The sequence below is a fragment of the Vulpes lagopus genome, chromosome 4 (assembly GCF_018345385.1).
Source record: "Vulpes lagopus strain Blue_001 chromosome 4, ASM1834538v1, whole genome shotgun sequence".
In the NCBI taxonomy this organism is placed as follows: domain Eukaryota; kingdom Metazoa; phylum Chordata; class Mammalia; order Carnivora; family Canidae; genus Vulpes; species Vulpes lagopus.
In genome coordinates this window covers 116804890-116823215 of record NC_054827.1, presented here as the reverse complement: position 1 = coordinate 116823215, position 18326 = coordinate 116804890, and the positions used below count along the sequence as shown (strand labels likewise).

Below are 18326 nucleotides of genomic sequence, written 5' to 3'. Positions count from 1 at the left end.
GAGAAATCCCAGACTGTGTGGCATGCACGTGGCAATGACGGAGGCCCTGTTCAGGGCCCTGTGGTTGAGTCCCACTCTGCAAGCCTTGACTATAAAATAGGGGACAAATGAGATCAGTGGTTTTAAAACTATGTTTTGCAGACTTTTAGTGTCCCCCCATGGGGCAAGTGGGAATTTAGGGGCTCACCTTTGGAATCAACCATAAGACCACCCTTTTTTATCTATTTGTTTTATTTAACTGAGTTCTGTCTTGCTTTTGTTGGAAAAGAGGCCTTCCTACTTTCAAAAGGGGGAAGAAAGAGTTTGAAATAAATTTATGGTGATTTTTAAAGAGAGGGATACTCCTGTAACCTAGGATATGCTGCCCTTTGAGATCTAGAAGAGACAGCTTGATACCCTTCTCTATGAGATCTAGAAGAGACAGCTTGATACCCCACCTTCATGCCACTGGGAAGCCCAAAGTCCTCCCCAGATTTCATGAGTCCCAAGGTGGGGCTTCTTTTCTCCTGATCACCCTGCCTCTGGGTGCTCCACCTGTTGGGAAACTGGCTTTATTCCTGCTCTTTTAGGCAGGGCCATTTGCCTCTTGCTCTCTCCTGCTGTCACACCCTGCCCTGGGTTCACCTTGCCATTTCCAAATCCACCAATGTGCTGAGTAGAACAAAAGGGTTTCCTTTCAACAGGGTCCATCCCCTGCAGAAGTCAGGATTGTACATGGAAGGAAATTTCTTCTACTATGGGAACTTCAGAATACATGCAAGCACCCATGAGCTCGGCTTGAATGGAGGGGCGCTGACCATTGGCTGCAAGGGTGACAAGGAGGAGCTGAGAGAATGAAGTCCCACAGGTCTGTTCCTGCACCAAATGCTGGGCTCTGGGCTCATATGCGGCTGGGGAGAATTCCAGGTGTATTGCTGGGAGTCTTTCCCCTGGGCATGTGGTACAACCAGTAGGGAAAGTAGATGGAGACAAAAAAAAAAAAAGCACCTAGAAGACCCTTTTCTGGTAATTCACTACCTTTTGTTCTTTGGAAAGGATCAGAATGGACACCCCTGATTAGATGAGGCATTACCCAATGATGACATAGTCCTAGTGGCCCTGCCCATCTTATTGAAGGACTACTATTAGTGGGAAAACACCTGCCGAGGTCCCTTTGGAGAAGTCTGCCCTTACTGGGCCTTCAGCAACATGCCTCACACAGATGACTGCTCATTTAGAGTTGTCTCCTCTTTCTGACTCTCCACAAAAGCAGGAGAGTCTCATTTATCCCCATCTCCCAAATGCTGAGTATAATGCTTGACATGTGGCAAATCTTAGGAAATGAATAGATTCCCCAATGCACGGTCATTTTCCAAGAGGTGACAATCTTGACTTGAGTTCTTTCCCACTGTCACTGCTGTACTTATGCACATGCATCACCTCTCCCCACACTTCCTCCTCACTGGGGCTCCTGCCCTCTGCCTGGCCTGTTGGCTTGAGGTCTGTGCAGTGGCCTGCAGCCCCAGCAAAACTTTTGCCAGCTCTATAGGCACGCCTCATTTCATTGCACTTTGCAGATACTGCTTTTTTTTTTTTTACAAATTGAAAGTTTGTGGTAACCTTGCATCAGGCAAGTCTATTGGGCCCATTTTTTCCAATAGCGTCTGTTCACTTTGTGTCTCTGTGTCACATTTTGGTAATTCTTGAGATATTTCAAACTTTTTCATTATCATTATTAGATTTGTTATGGTGATTTTTGACCAGTAGTTATGACTCACTGAACGTTCAGATGATGGTTAGCATGTTTTAGCAATAGAGTATTTTTTAATTAAGGTATATACATTGTTTTTTTAGACATCATGCTATTGCATACCTAATAGATGACAATACAGTGTGTAAACTTAACTCTTATTTTTTAATTTTTATTTATTTATGATAGTCACAGAGAGAGAGAGAGAGGCAGAGACACAGGCAGAGGGAGAAGCAGGCTCCATGCACCGGGAGCCCGACGTGGGATTCGATCCCGGGTCTCCAGGATCGCGCCCTGGGCCAAAGGCAGGCGCCAAACCGCTGCGCCACCCAGGGATCCCCAACTTAACTCTTATATGTCCCCAGAAACCTAAAAATTCACAGGACTCTCACTTTATTGCAATATTCAGTTTATTGTAGTGTAGTGGTCTGGAAGGGACTCAGCACCAGTCCAAGGTGTGCCTGGGCTCTGCTGGTGGTCGATCCCTCCTCAGGAACTCACAGTAGCTCTCCACTACTCACAGAAGAAGTCCCTGTTCCCCATCTTGGTCTACAGGCCCTTCACCACCTCCTCCCCCTGTCTTCTTTCGTTACCCATTTTCTTTCTGGCCCTTTAGATGTTCCCTGAGTCTTTGTGTCTGTGCCCGCCTCATCCTGCCTCCCCTGTCTGGAAAGTGCTTTCCTTGGTCGTTCATCTACATGGCCAAATCCTACCTGTTTTTCACATTGTTATACAATTTGAGTCTCACTAAAATCTCTTGAGTCAGTCATAGAACATTGGTCCTACAAGATGATCCTTTAAAAAAGGATTCCATGTTAAAATCGGCTCAGGCAATGATGCGCATCATCATCCCTTTGTGGATTTAGGGTGACACCCCAGCACCTGAGGTCCTGAGGAGGGCTACCATCAGGATGACTCTCTAACCCAGCATTTCCTGAATGCATTGACATCAGAACTCTTCCCCCCTCCATATGTATTCACATCCTGCAGCCTCTCTGGGGAATGCTTCCCTCAGAGTTATCAGTCAAGTTATCCTTAACCTGTTTTTATTGGGAAAGAAATCCAGGCAAGAATGCTGGCACGAGCTGAGTGAAAGGAGGGCCAATACCATTATTTTCTTTACTATGCTCTGATGACTTATAATATTTATCATCCAGTGAGGACTTTAAAACTTATTCTCGGAATCCTGGAAGTGACTGGCTTCAAAGACTGTAACTCTCATTCCTCTGTCCTAATATCTGAACTTTGTCCTACTTCTCTTTTCTAAGAATGATCATGTCCAAGTATTTCTTTGGCTTTTCTTTTCCTGCCAGATGTTTCACAAGTAAGGAACAAAAGGTTCCAATTAAATTTTTCCAAGAGTTTCATCAAATCATGACAATAAATAGCAAATACGTTTTCTAGTATATACCTGCCTTACATCAAAATCAGAGTAACTGTAAAGAGGAAGGAACGATGGCCTGATTTTAAGGAGATATTTATAGCTAAATAAGAACTGAGCACATTTTATGGTGGCCAGAAAAGCACGAATGTATTTCTGTTTTAATCTTAGCTTTGAGGGCTTTTGAGGGTTATACATTAACATTTTGTATAGTGAAGTAGAAAATAAGCATTTTACATTTTTTTTTTTCAAAAATGAAAGTAAAAATTCGGAAAACTAAGGGGAAAAAAAACTTTTTGCATGTTTGTTTAACATTTTGTTATTATTACTTAACCTTTAAATCCACCTGTGTTGTAAGTTGTGAGATCCTCCCTGATGGTACTTTATTGTATTAAGAGTCATTTGTGGGGAGAGAACATCAGCACACTATGCACACGCTTAAGGCTGAATCCCTCAGAGGTGATGTCAGAGGGCTGTGCGCTGCTTGGGGGCAGGTCTCACTGAAGTAATCCAGCCAAGGTGACTTAAGAGATTCGTAAGCAAGCAAGCACACAACAGCAGACACCTGGGGTGGGGAATCAGTATTCGGAATTGCTATACTATGTTACAGAAAATGTCTAGCTTTCAATAAAAAAATTTGATCCCTGCCAACAAACAGGAAAATGTGATCCATATTCCAGGGAAAAGGCAGGCTTTAAGAGGGCCCAGATGTTGGACTTAGCAGGCAAAGACTCCAAAGCAATTAAGAATATGTTCAAAGAACTAAGGAAAACCATGATGATAGAATCTAAGGAAGGTATGACAGCAATGTCTCATATTAAATATAGATTATAGATAAAGAAGTGATAGAAAAGAACCAGGCAGAAATTGTGGAGCTGAAAAGTGTTATGACCAAAATGAAGAATTCACTAGATAGGTGGAACAGTAGATTTGAGCTGGCCTGAGAAAAAGAAGACCTGGAGAAAAAGGACAGAAATTATGCAATCTGAAGCCCAGAGAAAAAAAAGCAAGGAAGAAAAATGAATAGGGTCACAGAGGTACGTGGGACCTAAAGAAGGGCACCCACATACATGTAACAGGAGTCTCAGAAGGAGAGGAGAGAGAGAAAGGAGAAGACAGATATTCAAAGAATTAATGGCAAATCCCACATTTGAACACAACAATCTACACATTAATGCAGCTCAATGAATTCCACATGGGATGAATGTGAGGCCCTTGCCCCCAGGCTGCAGTCAAGTGATGAAAGACAGAGCCACGGAGGGCATTTTGAAAGCAGAGTAGCCAGCACAGGACCCTTTGCAGATGTGCAGGGAACCTGGATAAGATTAATGGTTGACTTAGGAACGGTGGAGGTCAGAAGGCAGGATGATGATGACATTTATTTTTAAAAATTTTTTTAAAGATTTTATTTATTTATGAGAGACACACAGAGAGGCAGAGACATAGGCAGAGGGAGAAGCAGACTCCTTGCAGGGAGCCTGATGCAGGAACTCGATTTCTGGTTGGGGATCATGCCCTAAGCTGAAGGCAGATCCTCAACCACTCGGCCACCCAGTCATCCCTAGTTTTTAAAATTTTTAAAAAATATTTTATTTATTTATTCGTGAGAGACACACACAGAAAGGCAGAGACACAGGCTGAGGGAGAAGCAGGCTCCCTGCGGGGAACCTGATGCAGGACTCGATCCCAGGACCCCGGGATCATGACCTGAGCCAAAGGCAGATGCTCAACCACTGAGCCACCCAGGTGCCCCAGGATGATGACATATTTAAAGCATTGAAAGGAAAAGCTGTAACAAAGGATCTCACAACCAGTAAACCATCTTACAAAACTGGAGGTGAAATAAGCAAATGAATAAAGGCTAAGAGAATGTATTGCTAGGCCTGCCTTACAGAAACACAGAGGGAATGGGGGACAGCAGGTTATACCAGGCAGTAACCTGAACCCACACGAAACAACAAAGAGAGTCAGCAAAGATAAGTGCGTCTGTAATTGCACAATCACGTAGTTATATCTTTCTCCTGATTAAAAAGCTGTTTCACAAAACAATGTGTGGAGAGCATCTTTTTGGGCCTATGATGAACAGCAGCGTAACTCATTTCACAATAATGGCCCAAGGGAAGTAGGTGAGAGCAAAGCTTCCTTGGAGTGAGGTCTTACAGACTCATCGAACTTCACCAAATTACATGGAGACCATAGTTGCCTTGTGATCTTTCTGATTTTACAGGGATTATGGAAGCACTTAGAGAAAGCATGAATTTGGAAGTCAGGAGATTGGGCTTAGTCTTTGTTTTGAGCAACTTTGAGCATTTTGAGCTTCGAGGAGCCTGTAGCGCCTTGGAGCCTCAGTGTCTTAATTTATCAAACACAGTCTTAGTGGGATACTACATGACCTACCTTCTTTGTCCTACTGAGCCTTTTGAAGTATCCTAGAATGTGTTGATGGACTGGCAGGGCCAGTGGACTCACAAGTGTGAGAGAATGGCCCATCTGGACCTGCGGCTGCAGCTAGTCAGCTGATATCCTTCCCAGGCCAGCTGCAAAGTGCCCCCACCCTGAGTCACCACCCAGAGGCTTCCTTCCTGATTCTCATTCCCTCACTTCCCCAAGGCAGAATGAACTTTTCCTTACACTGCTTTGACCCTTCATCAGCTTCATTGGCACATCTGTGATACCACTTGTTCAATTATCTTCTCTTTTAGAGTGGGTTTGCTGGAGGAAGGCAAGGGTATGAGTCCTTCATGTCTGTGCTGTCTCAGTAGACACAGAACAAGGTCAACTACCAAATGCATTCCATCTCCGTCAAGCTCCAGGTCATCCTAAAGCAACTGCCTGTCCCTCCTACTCATAAAACACTGCTTTAAAAATGTTGGCTCCAGCATCAGAACAAAATTAAAAAACAACTCAAAAAACCAAAACCAAAAAAAAGAAAAAAAAAACAAAACAAAACGTTGGCTCCCGCATGTTCTAGCTCTATCAGGAGTTTTTGCAAGCGACAGGCTTGTCCTGTCACTTGGAGACTGGGGCAGGCGGGATGCTGTAAAGCCCATAGAGATAGGGGTGTCTCAGAACCCTGGAAACAGGCTAACATGATAGATTTCTTACTTTTGAGGCACAGACGTTGTAATTCTACCTTCTGTCCTTCCTCTGTGTTACTTTGGTTTCCAAATTTCTGCATCGAGGATGCATGTTTTAGGGTTAAGGTCAAATTGATGTTGCTTCTGCTTCTCTAAAAATCAGAGGCAGGCAAGTCGAGCTTCGATTCAAAAGCTCCTCTTTTTATATTTTTTATATTCCCCAAATATGAATGAGACCATATAAAATAGTGAAAGGGAATAAAGGGGAGAGGAGAAAAAATGAGTGGGAAATATCAGAAAGGGAGACAGAACATAAAGACTCCTAACTCTGGGAAACGAACAAGGGGTGGTGGAAGGGGAGGTGGGTGGGGGTGAGGGTGACTGGGTGACGGGCATTGAGGGGGGCACTTGATGGGATGAGCACTGGGTGTTATGCTATATGTTGGCAAATTGAACTCCAATTTTAAAAAAATATGTAAAACAAAACAAAACAAAACAAAAAGACAACAACAAAAAACCCCACAAAAGCTCCTCTTTGGTGTTTCAACAAGTAAAGGATATTTTACTTATATGGCACTTTTCGTTTGGATTAAAAAAAAAAGAAGAAAGAAAAATGTTTTAAAATTTTAGCATAATGAGGTCTGCCGGCTAGAGTTTGTCCTCCCGCCTGCTTTGCAATTAAACTCCAGGAAATCGTGGTGGAAGGGACTCCAGGAGGCGAGCGTGCCGCCCCTTCCACCCGGCTCCCCGCCTTCCCCGCCTTCCCCGCCCCTCCAGGGCCCCCCTCCCTCGGGCGCCCCCCTCCCCGTCCCCTCCAGAGCCCCGCCCCCGCCCAGGGGCGGCTCCTGTGCTGCCGCTGGTTGGCCAGCAGGCCTCACACCTGGCCAATCGCCGGGGACCGGTTGTCATGGCGACAAGCACGCTAACAGGGCAGGTGCAGGAGGGAGGCCAGGCCCGGGAGCGCAGGATGGCGCAGAACTTGTACAGTCCGCGAGTACGGATGGGCAACTGGAACGAGGACATCTACCTGGAGGAGGTACGCGGCACTGCTCAGGGACTCCCCGGCCCGCCCCAAGGCCGGCGGCCGGGGCCTCCCCTCTCACCCAGCAGAGCCCCAACACCTGTGACATCCCACCAAGGCTCGGCCCCCACGAAGTTCACCTGCTGCCCCACAAACCCAGGTCTCACGCTCCTCGACTCTTTCTAGGGGTCCCTTGGCCTCCCAAACCCCATGCCTCCCCTTCCGTCCAGAGCCCCACCAGGTGTCTACCAGGTGTCCACCAGGTGTCCTCCATCCTCACAGGTGTATGTGTTTCAGAGGCTGCAGTCCAGGTGCGAAGGAGGCGCGCTCTGTGTGGAAGCACCGCCCCCTCCCGCTCCTGACCCGGTCACACACACCCTCTAGGTGTCCCCGTGGTGTCCCTGGGGTGTTCCTTTCCCTGACATTACACTCACACAGGACCCTGGGCCTTCAGGAACCCATCCAGCTGGGACTGTGGGGTGGGGTGGACGTTGAGCACCAACTATCGCACAACCAGGGGAGACCTCAGCTGGGGACTCCGTGGCCTCCAGATGTTATTCATGACTGTCTCTGGGTGGACTCATCAAGCATGATGTTTCTTATTCTTTGTGTGTCGTTCTCAGTTTTTCAAGTATCCTACGCTGAAGTAAAAATATTAAAATAATGCTAAAACAATTTCCACCATTCCCATTATGCTCACATTTCTTTTTCTAAAATTTTGCTTTTTCAGCGTGATGTGCTTCTGACCTGTAAGCTACCAGTGTCTGTAGATTCAGGACTACTGCTGACCTTTTGGGTTCCCCTCATTTTCTCTTTCATCAGGAGCTCATGAAGGACTTTTTGGAGAAGAGAGATAAGGGACAGCTTCTCATTCAGAGAAATAGGCGACTCAAAGAGAATCTTTTGAGACCGGTAATTTTAAATTGAAGCACTGTTTTCAAAATCCTATCGAATCAAGTGTGAGTGTATGTTAGGCAAGCAGACGTTTTGTAAATGAATTATCATTTGGAAAATACTGTTTTTTTTTTCCCCTTTAGATCTGAAAACCACAGTGTTTAAAATTCCCTAAGATTTTAGAAACATAGGAGAAATCTGCTCTTAATCATGTTTACCCACATTTTCCAAATTAAGACATGGGTGGATCAGTGCAATATGTATAATACCCCTTAGCTGGGGCTTAAGACATTTCCAGTGCATTTGAAGAAATTAAGTGGAGTCAACTCATGTGGTTTTTCATCAACTGTTTTTTTTTAGTCCATTTGGGATTTTGGGGGGACTGTGCTTTGGCACAGTGGGAGGGTGTAGGCAGCAGGAAAGGGAAGAAAATGAAGGACGTGGGGAATGTGAGTTATTACAAGTCATCCAAATGATCTCACCTCTGTTGAAATGGGTCCTCGATAGTGAAGGAAAGCAGGTGCCTGGGGCAGTGACCTCTGCACCCAAGGTAGTGGCCAAAGCACCGGCTGTTGGCTGTCAAGGACTTGCACCATTTGTTTGAAAAACTCCTATTTAAATTGTAGATGCAGCTTTCCATATCTGAGGATGGGTACGTTCACTGTGGTGACAAAGTGATGCTTGTGAATTCCGACTACCCTGAGACAGAAGCCCATCTGGTTTTGGGCGGGGACCTGAGCCTGTGCATGACCCCAGATGAAATTCAAGCCCACCTGAGTGACGAGTTAGAGGTGCCCTGTGGCCTGAGCGCAGCTCAAACCAAGATCCCAGTTGGCAGAAACACTTTTACCATTTTGAGGTAGAAATACTTTAATTTTCAGCTCATTTTTAAAATCATAAATATATTTTCACATAAAGCTTCAGGGTGCCCTGCGACTGGAGCAGTCCTGCCTGGAGGTGAAAGTCATAAGACTCTGTGCTTCTCATCTTGCTGTCTCCCCTTAAGGATTGTTGTTGGGGCCCTTTACCTGCCTTCACCTTAAATGTCAAGATAACTACTCGTTTGTGTTCAGTTATAAATGCTTACTTCAAAAGTATTGGATCTAGGTAATCAAAATCATATTGTGCCTAGAAGCTGGGCTTTTGTAATAACATCTCGGGATGCTGTGAGCTCATCTGAGTTTTTTTTTTTGTTGCTCTTAATGTCACTGTTATTTTTATAACAAAAATAGTTTGGTACAAGGTGGCGTCATGTGTGGGATACTTGAGATCTGGCAAATAAGCAATTAGATCCTTAGAGAACAGATACATAATAATAACTAAAAAGTATTGCTTAACAATGTTTATATGACAAAGATATAGCCAGTCTTTTAAGTCTTTAATTGAGATCTCCTTTGAATACTGATAATTTATGTCAAGACAACTAAAAGTTGACCACAATCTCTGTGTCCTGGAGGATTAAGAGGGAAGACTGTATTAGGTGTGCACACATTTGTTACTGTGGCTCTTCTAAAGATGTCTGTGCACCGGACCAGAATTCCTCAGTGTCAGATAGCGTGATGTGCTCACAAAGAGGGGATGCCTCTTGTGAGGCACAGCATGTTGGCTGTGGTGGGACACAGGGACAGGGTGCCAGCTGGATTCGAAGGCCCAAAGAAATGACCATTTTGAAAATGTTTAGTTACTTAATCAGTTATGGTGTGTGAATGTACATTATCAAGAGAATTGATTATAAACAAAATTGCATCTGCAAAAAAAAAAATTAGGATGTAGAATGATTCTAATACAGAGAGTTGACGTGATACTTACCCTTCGCTGACAGTGAGGACAGGAATGCCATGGGTCAAGTCCTTAGATATGGACAGAACTTCTGCCTTGCGATAACAGGAGGATTTGAAGGCAAAATGGTGAGTCATCACGGTGGGTGTGACCGGGTGGTCACACCTGCATGTGGGTTCGGGACCAGGTGTTTTTGTTTCTATGCGGGTTTGTGGCTGTGCACAGAAGCGGACAGAGGACGCAGCAGGCGTGAGCTTCACCTTTGGCTGCTTCAGCTTCAGTCCACAGCTCTTCACTGGCAGTGTTGGGCCATTTCTTTCCTTCTAACTTTTTGAGTGACAAAAGTATACCTTTAGATGCTAAGGAGGAAGGGAGAAAACTCTTCCTAAATGCTGCTGACAAAAAGCAAAAATGTATGCCACCTCCACCTGTAAGTCAACGATTGGATTAATTAATCATCGTCTGACAGCTGTCAATGTCACCAATGTTCTCAGGGTATATTATCTGATCACCTTTTTTAAAAACTTGATCTTTGTCTTTCTGTTGAGGATTAGCAGGTGTAATAGAACCAGATCTGGGTCTAACTAGTTGACATGTCTCTCTATGGGGTGGGACTTCAGATAGGTCATATAACTTTTTTGAGTCTCATCTATAAAATGGGGATTATTATACCTTACTACATGCTTAACTGACACACACACACACGCGCGCACACACACACACACACACATATATATATATATATATACATACAATCATCCAAATAGGCCTTTAAAAATATTTATTTATTCATGAAAGACAGAGAGAGAGAGGCAGAGACACAGGCTGAGGGAGAAGCAGGCTCCATGCAGGGAGCCGGATGTGATTTCCATCCCAAGACCCTGGGGATCATTCCCTGAGTCAAAGGCAGACACTCAACCACTGAGCCACCCAGGCATCCCTCTCAGAACAGATTTAAATACCGGGAAAGCTTCAAGCCCTGCAGCATGGAGATACACCATTTCTGGTCCCCCCCTCCCCTCCGCACATACTGTCCTTAACTCTCCCATCTTCTTTGTCTCCTGTAAATCATCTGTTCTTTGCCTGAGTACTGATTTGTGATTATGTATCTGCTCTTCCATAGATTATAACATCTTGTCATTCTGTTGGTAATTTTTCCTCCCTTTGGCTACTTGGCTTTTATTATTTTTATTTTTATTTTTTTTTTGGCTGCTTGGCTTTTAAATCACAGTCGCTCTCACATCTTTTTGAGTAAAATGTATCAGTGTTTTCCTTGGTAATTCCTTCCATTGCTTGGAGCCCTATTAAGTCTGCTCCAGAGATACTATAAAAAGAAAAACTTGTATGGACTTCTTGATGTCTGAAGTTTGACTTTGCTCCAATTTGTCTTCCTCCGCTTGAGTTTTATTTCGATACAGGGTTCTATGCAGACATGTGATTTCCCCACAAACAACTAATTAGCTGCTTTTTTGTTATTTCTTGAATAATTATTCCCTTCCTCACTGACACGCTATGCCCCCATAGCGTCCATCCGTTAAGTCACTGTACAGACTACATGCTGTCTCTGAGCTTCCTATTTTAACCCTTTCAACTCAAGATGTATGTATGTATGTATTTATTTATTTTTCAAGTTGTATATTTTTATTCTAGAATTCTACTTTATGATATAATGAGACATTTTGATGGCTTGTCAGGCTAGTTCTCTCCCTACACTTCTTTGTCTGAATTGTATTAAGAATTAACCTCTCAGTTAATTATTTCTACAAGTCCCTCTGCCCCCATGGGGGGAAAAATCATGTAGTATTTTGATTGGCCCTGGAAAATTATGTAAATTCACATATTTAGTGCTTTACAACACTTTTTCTTCTGAGGTGTCTTGCCATTTATTCATTTATTTTTTTGTTTTCTCTCTGTAAAATGTTGTGGTTTTCTTCCCACAGATTTGGCACTGATCTCATCAAGGTGGTCCCCTGGTATCTTCTATTGTGGGGGCTCCTGTAGGGCGGCCCTTACAATAGTTGCAACAAAACTATAAGAAACCTGTCAACATTCATACTTACCTTTGATGAAATCCCTTACTCTTGTTATTTCTAATGATTTTCCAGCTGATTGTTTTATGACTTCCGGGTAGACGGCCCTTTCCTTTTCAAGGGATGATGATTCAATCTTCTCTCAAATTTTCTCATTTCTGTTGCTTGTCTTTGAAATAGCAAGTGCTTCCAGGGCATTCATTAAACGATATCTGGTAATACTGAACTTCTAGATTTCTTCCTGATTCATTATTATTTTTCTTTACATTAAAAAGGCAGAGTTTGGGGCAGCCTGGGTGGCACAGCGGTTTAGCGCCTGCCTTCAGCCCAGGGTGTGATCCTGGAGACCCAGGATCGAGTCCCACGTTGGGCTCCCTGCATGGAGCCTGCTTCTCCCTTGCCTCTGTTTCTGCCTCTCTCTGTGTCTCCCATGAATAAATAAATAAAATCTTAAAAAAAAAAAAAGAAGGCAGAGTTTGTGGTTTGAGGAAGATATTCTTTGCCATCGGAAGTCCTGGTTTTCCTGTTGCTCTAGGTGGCATCAACATTGACCCAGTCACTGAGAGCCAAGCTCTGGTGAGTCTTGGGCCCATCCCACTTCCCTGCCCATGTCCAGCTCACAGCTCTCCGTTCATACTGTGTGTAGGCTTGACTTTTCATCCCCAATGCCAGTACCTCAGTCCAGGGCCCCTTGGCTTGACCTCTCTTGTCTGTCCTGATTTCAGACCACAGTAGATGCACACTGCCAGATTGATCCTTCAGGGGCTCAGGTTGGTCAATGCTGCTATTCCTCTGTGACATGTCCCTGGCCTCCCTGACCACCACACTGCCTCCTCCTCAGAGCTTCTCCTGAGCCCCTGGGAAGCACGTGTCCTCACCTATGCCTGCCTGTAGCTCTTCCATCCCTGGTTGCCAGCCATCCCTCGCAGGTGCTTCCCAGGCTCATCCTCTGTCACTCCCCTGCTCATCAGGAAAGGGCTCTAAGATAGTGCCTCATTTCTACCTTCCCCACAGTGAACACCTCCTGGCACAGCTTTGCACGTGAGAACTTACCGAGATTGGCAGAAACAGCCTCGACATTGAGGGTCAAAGTCCATCAGTCAAGAACTAACAAGCCACTAATGTTTCAGACTTTTCTGCAGGATGGGGCCCCTCTTGGCTCAATCCAGGTGCCTGGATAGCAGCCTAAATGAGTTCCGTGTGTGGATATTGACTCCTGAGGGGCGCAGAGTGAAGGTCAGCTGTGATGGTATTGGTTGTAAGGACGCTTCACTTCATGTAACAAGTTTCGTGCAACACTATTTCGAAGAAGCAAACTAGTGGTCCAGGCCTAAGCCCTACGATGGAGGAGAGGAGCAGGGATGGGCTGAGGAGGAGAGAGTGGGTTTGGTGTCCAAAGGAAGGAGAAGCCATGGAGGTGACGTGGGCAGGTGGGCAGCCTCAGCATTCTGAGATGACATTTCTCAGGGGGAGGAAAACTGAGTGTTCTCATATAATTGGCAAGAGTGGGATTTTCCAAAACTGCTTTTTAAAAAAATATTTTATTTATTCACAAGAGAGACAGAGAGAGAGAGGCAGAGACACAGGCAGAGGGAGAAGCAGGCTCCATGCAGGGAGCCCGATGTGGGACTTGATCCTGGGTCTCCAGGATCAGGCCCTGGCTGAAGGCAGCGCTAAACCACTGAGCCACCCAGGCTGCCCCCAAAACTGCTTTTGAACGCACCTGACATCTAGCCAGGTAGTAGTTTACTTGCCCAGCTTTTGCAGGGCTGTGGTGTTGCTCATTCACGTGTTGCCATTCTCAGCTGTATTTATCAAGTGACCACAGGACCCTGCTGAAGTCGTCAAAGAGGTCTTGGCTTCAGGAGGTGTACCTGACAGATGAGGTCTCCTACCTGAACTGCTGGCAGGCTGCCTTCCTCGACCCCCAGCTACGCCTGGAGTACGAAGGCTACCCCATTCCGGTGAGCACAGCCTGGGAGAGACACTGGTACCCCAGGGCTCTTCCATGGGTGTGATTTACTCTTGTGTGTGCAATGGGAGGCTTCTGAGCACTCTTACACCGTCTGGGCCCCGTGTACTTTCTCTTCCCCCCACCCCTACTTCATTTGAACCTCTAGCCTGGGGCAGCATCCTGCACGGCTGTTTCTCAATCCCAGCTGATGTTAGACTCACCCACGGAGCCTTACACACACACCACCATCTGGATTGTAAGGATTATGATGCTGGTCTCTTCCAGGCAGCTCACTTCTGTAGGTGCTGGGAAACGTTGGGTCCTACAGGGCAGCATCTTTCCTGTTCTCGTTGTTGGGCGCTTCCCCGGGAGCTTGGGCCCCGCAAGGCTGGAGCACCAGGCACCGGTCCCCTGGGCCAGAGGCTTTGCTCTGGCTCCTGACGCATCCAGCACACACAGAGTGAGTGGTCATTGGAAATCACTGAGAGCGCTTGGAATTGCAGTGGGCAAGGACTGAAGGGTTGGCCAGCGGAGGTGGCCATGAAACGGGGGTGATGATAGTATCTGCTGATGAGGCTTGGTCGGTGCAGTGGCTGTGCTCACTGGAACAGTGCCTGGCTCCCAGTGGCTCGCAAGCACTCCTGGTTGTCATGGTTGTGGCTGTGCTTATGGGAAAGCAGTGGGCCGGGCCCAGATCTGTGCCTCCTGCTAGCTCAGGCCTCCCTGGCACACGGCTGCTGTCTGCGCACTCAGAGCCTCACACCTGTCCTGGCTACCTTACTGTGCTCAGAGTTTGCCAAGTGCTCCTGGGGTTGAGTAAGTCAGCTTTCCCGCTTGCTGCAGCAGGGCAGGAGGCATCCGTGGGGCGCATCTCAGGAAGCCGGTGGTACAGAGGACGTGTCCTAGGATTTGGGCTTTGATTGGGGGATTTAGGGAGGTTCCCAGGAAGTGGGGGCTCTGCTCCTGATGCCGTCAGAAGTGGGGTGATTCTGTGACTGGCATCTCAGCACCCCTTAGCTGTGGAGAGGGCGGGCCAGAGCGAGGTTCATGCTGTCCTCAATCAAGAAGCAGCAGCTTCTTGACCCCGGAAGGGCGGACTCTGGAGGGACGGATGTTGGCCATTCCGTGGCGTGGACAATGCTCACGTTTAGTCTGTGTTCACAGAGTGGTCTCATTTTTGCTCTGACCCTTCGTGGTTGCAGGGTGGTCGGGTCTGACGTGAGCATCCTCTGACGCTGAATAGGTCCCACAGGAGCATGGGGGCCTTGCAGTGAGTGCCCGTCAGTCCCTGGAGGCCAGGGGCCGCTTCGTTCTTCCTCATACAGCTTATAGCTTTCATGAGCCAGGAGTTTGAAATAATACATATTGTTTTTCTGATTATAAATGTAATACCTGCTCACTGAAGGAAAAATTTAAAAAGCACAAATAATGTGAAATTAACCAGTAATTTCACCTTCCAGAGAAAGCCACTGGTATTTATAATTTCTTTTTCCATACATGTATTTTTAATTAATTTAATTTTTTTAAACAAAATTGGACCTCAGCGATATCCTTATCTTCTCCACTTAAAAACACCATTGATTATATCTCATGTTGTGAGAGATCTTCTTCAGTGTGGCTCTGAGTGGCTCTAGAATGTTCCATCATATATGCACCTGCAATGATGTATGTCATCTGTCTTTTATGGTTTGGCTTCTTGGTTATTCTATTTTCTAAAAATTAATCTAAATGAATATTTCCAAATTTTTGCCTTTAGGAATTGGAGGCTTTAGTGCAAATAACACACTCTCTTCATCTTTAAAGGCAAATGCAAAAGTTATCATCAATCACTGTCACACGAATCGGGGACTGGCAGCCCACCGGCACCTATTCTTAAGGTATGTGTTGCAGGGCTCAGCGAAATGCCACAAATAGGGGGGTAGGCTGTGCCTATTAGCAAGGAAGCTCAATTTATTTTTATTTATTCATTTATTTATTTTGGCAGGGGAAGGGCAGAGGGAGAGAGGGAGAGAGAATCTCAAGTAGACTCCATGCCTAGTGCAGAGCCTGATGCAGGGATCGATCTCACGACCCTGAGATCATGACCTGAGCCAAAATCAAGAGTCAGACACTTAACTGACCGAACCTCCCAGGTGCCCCCAAGAAACTCAATTCGGAGTGTGGCCACAGACACAAGTCCTTTGATGAAGTATTGTCACAAAGGACTCGATGGTGTGACAAAGCCTACCTGTGTCCACAAGTCCCTCTCAAACAAGAGGATCTTAGCTAAGGGGACCCTGTGCCCCTCATCATTGCCTAAGTAGGGTCAAACGTTGGGCAGACATGTATTGTAGAGCCCACCCTCCCTGAGCAGGGGCTTGGAGGAACGAGTGGACAGAGTTCCTTACCCAGAGCCACTACTCCGTTTCCAACCAGTATCCATTCTTTCTTGCCCCAGTACCTATTTTGGAAAGGAAGCTGAAGTGGCGGCTCACACACATCTGGATTCACACAGAGTTGAAAAGCCAAGGAACCATTGGATGTTGGTGACTGGGAATCCCCGCAAAGACTCGTCCACCATGTTGGACCTGCGTAAGCCACTGGCGGAGGACAGCCGAGCCCTGGAGCAGGCCACCCAAGCCCTGGAGCAGGCCGTGGACCCCGGGGTGCAGTGACCCCAGGTGCACCCGCTCAACGGTCAGCGGGGGCGGTCAGGACCTCTACCTGACTGGCCACACGATCTTGCAATGATTTTTTGCCAAGTGCAAAATAGTCTTTGAAACTGGCACATTTGCCATGGCAGCTATGTGATCAGAAAGTTCCTGACAAAATAAATATTTTTCCCTTCCACATATTTGCTTGTCTATTCATTCTTTGTGGGGTATAAGGTAAAGTGTTATAATGGGATGAAGAGTCCCCCAGCCCTGTAGGTAAAGATGAGCCATGAGGCTGTCTCATGGGGACCTATGCCAAGAAGCAGATGGTAGGCTGCAGGTGGTGTAGATGTGGTTTAAAGAGACACTGCTTTAAGGAGGCCTTTGCCAGCAAGTGCTGCAGGAGTTAGGGCGGTGTTTCCTGTCCCCAGCCATGCATTGGATTTACTCAGAGAACTTTAGCAGTTGCTGATGCCTGGGCCCCAGCCCAGAAATTCTGATTTAATGCAGCCAAGGTGGAGACCCACTGCGGTAGGAGGCAGAGGAAGGAGCAGGGGTTCCTTGGGGCATCCAGGGAAGGCTTTCCTCAGTGAGTTTCAATCAGGCCACCATTCCGAATCAGGTGAACAACATGGAGTGAGCCCAGTGCCCCTCTGCATGCCAAACCATGAAATCAGAGTTTCTGCAGTGGGGCTTTAAAAAGATACAGATGCTTGAGCCCAGCTCCAGGGATTTTCATTGGAGTGATTTGGGGTGGAGGTAACAATATTTTCAAAAACTCGCCTTTTTATTTTAATGTACAGCCTGGTCTGAGCACCACTGGCAGGTGAATGGAGTTAGGTTTGCCTAAGTGTCTCCTGAGGGCGAAATCAGGATTGGGAGTAGGTCAGTTGGGGCTCCAGCTGGGGAGAGATGTTCTTTAACAGTTCAATCTGCAAGCATTTGGACCAATTCTGGTGCATTCTAGCTCCTACCGTAAAAGGCGTCCATGAAAAGCTTCCAGACGGCATTGGGATTCCTGCCTTGAGCCACTTATCGGTGGTATCTTGAGAACCAGCACAGTGTTTCAGTACCAGGACTACTGAGCAGGTTTGCATGACTGTGGTTAGTGACAATAACAGTTGAATGTGACAGCAAAGCACAGTCGTTTTAATCCAGAGACATTAAACCATGAAAAAGGCATCCCTGTGCATCTTGGCATCAATGAAAGACACCCAGCAGCTGGGAAGTTGGCACTACCGAGTTCAGACCCACGCTTACCTCGTGCCATCACTTCAGACTGCTCCCTGGGTCTGTCAAGCATGTTACAAAACCATAAAACTCCTTGTTGAATCTCACTCTTCTCAAGGGTTAGACGAGATATGGTTCATTTCGGTGTCCCCATTTCTTGAGAAATACCTGTTGTGTGAATAAAGGAACAGGTGAATGAGCCCACACCTTTTACAGGGGTAGCAGTAGGCTTGTACAAGTTAAGTGGTCTGCTCAAGATCACACAGCTTCTACCAAGCAGGATGGGGCAGGAGCAGGTCAGGTCTTCTAGACCCTCCTCTACACCAGAGTAGAGGACCTGGTGCTCTCAGGTTTTGAGTCCAGATAATTTTTTGTTAGTGAGAGTGGGGGGTGGCGGGCTGTCCTGTTATAAGATGTTTGGCAGCATCCCTGGCCTCTAACCATTGGATGACAGTAGAGCCTCTCCACTTGTGACGGCTGAAGGTGTCTCCAGACATTGCTCAACATCCACTTGGGGCACATCTGCCATTGGGACACCACTACCCTAGATCTTCTAGAGATTTATATCCCATCTATAGAGGATGCCATAAAGGGGTCT

At 46.3% G+C, this 18326-nt stretch overlaps 1 protein-coding gene across 1 annotated transcript; it reads left to right on the top strand.

The window, feature by feature from the left end:
- Nucleotides 1-7116: 7116 nt before the first annotated feature.
- On the top strand, nt 7117-16674 carry CFAP161 (cilia and flagella associated protein 161). Its single transcript, XM_041753784.1, has 7 exons — nt 7117-7223; nt 8031-8120; nt 8729-8961; nt 9925-10009; nt 13717-13875; nt 15669-15742; nt 16303-16674. The coding sequence occupies exons 1-7, from the start codon at nt 7155-7157 to the stop codon at nt 16517-16519; spliced, it is 927 nt and encodes a 308-aa protein (XP_041609718.1). The 5' UTR covers nt 7117-7154; the 3' UTR covers nt 16520-16674.
- Nucleotides 16675-18326: the final 1652 nt, after the last annotated feature.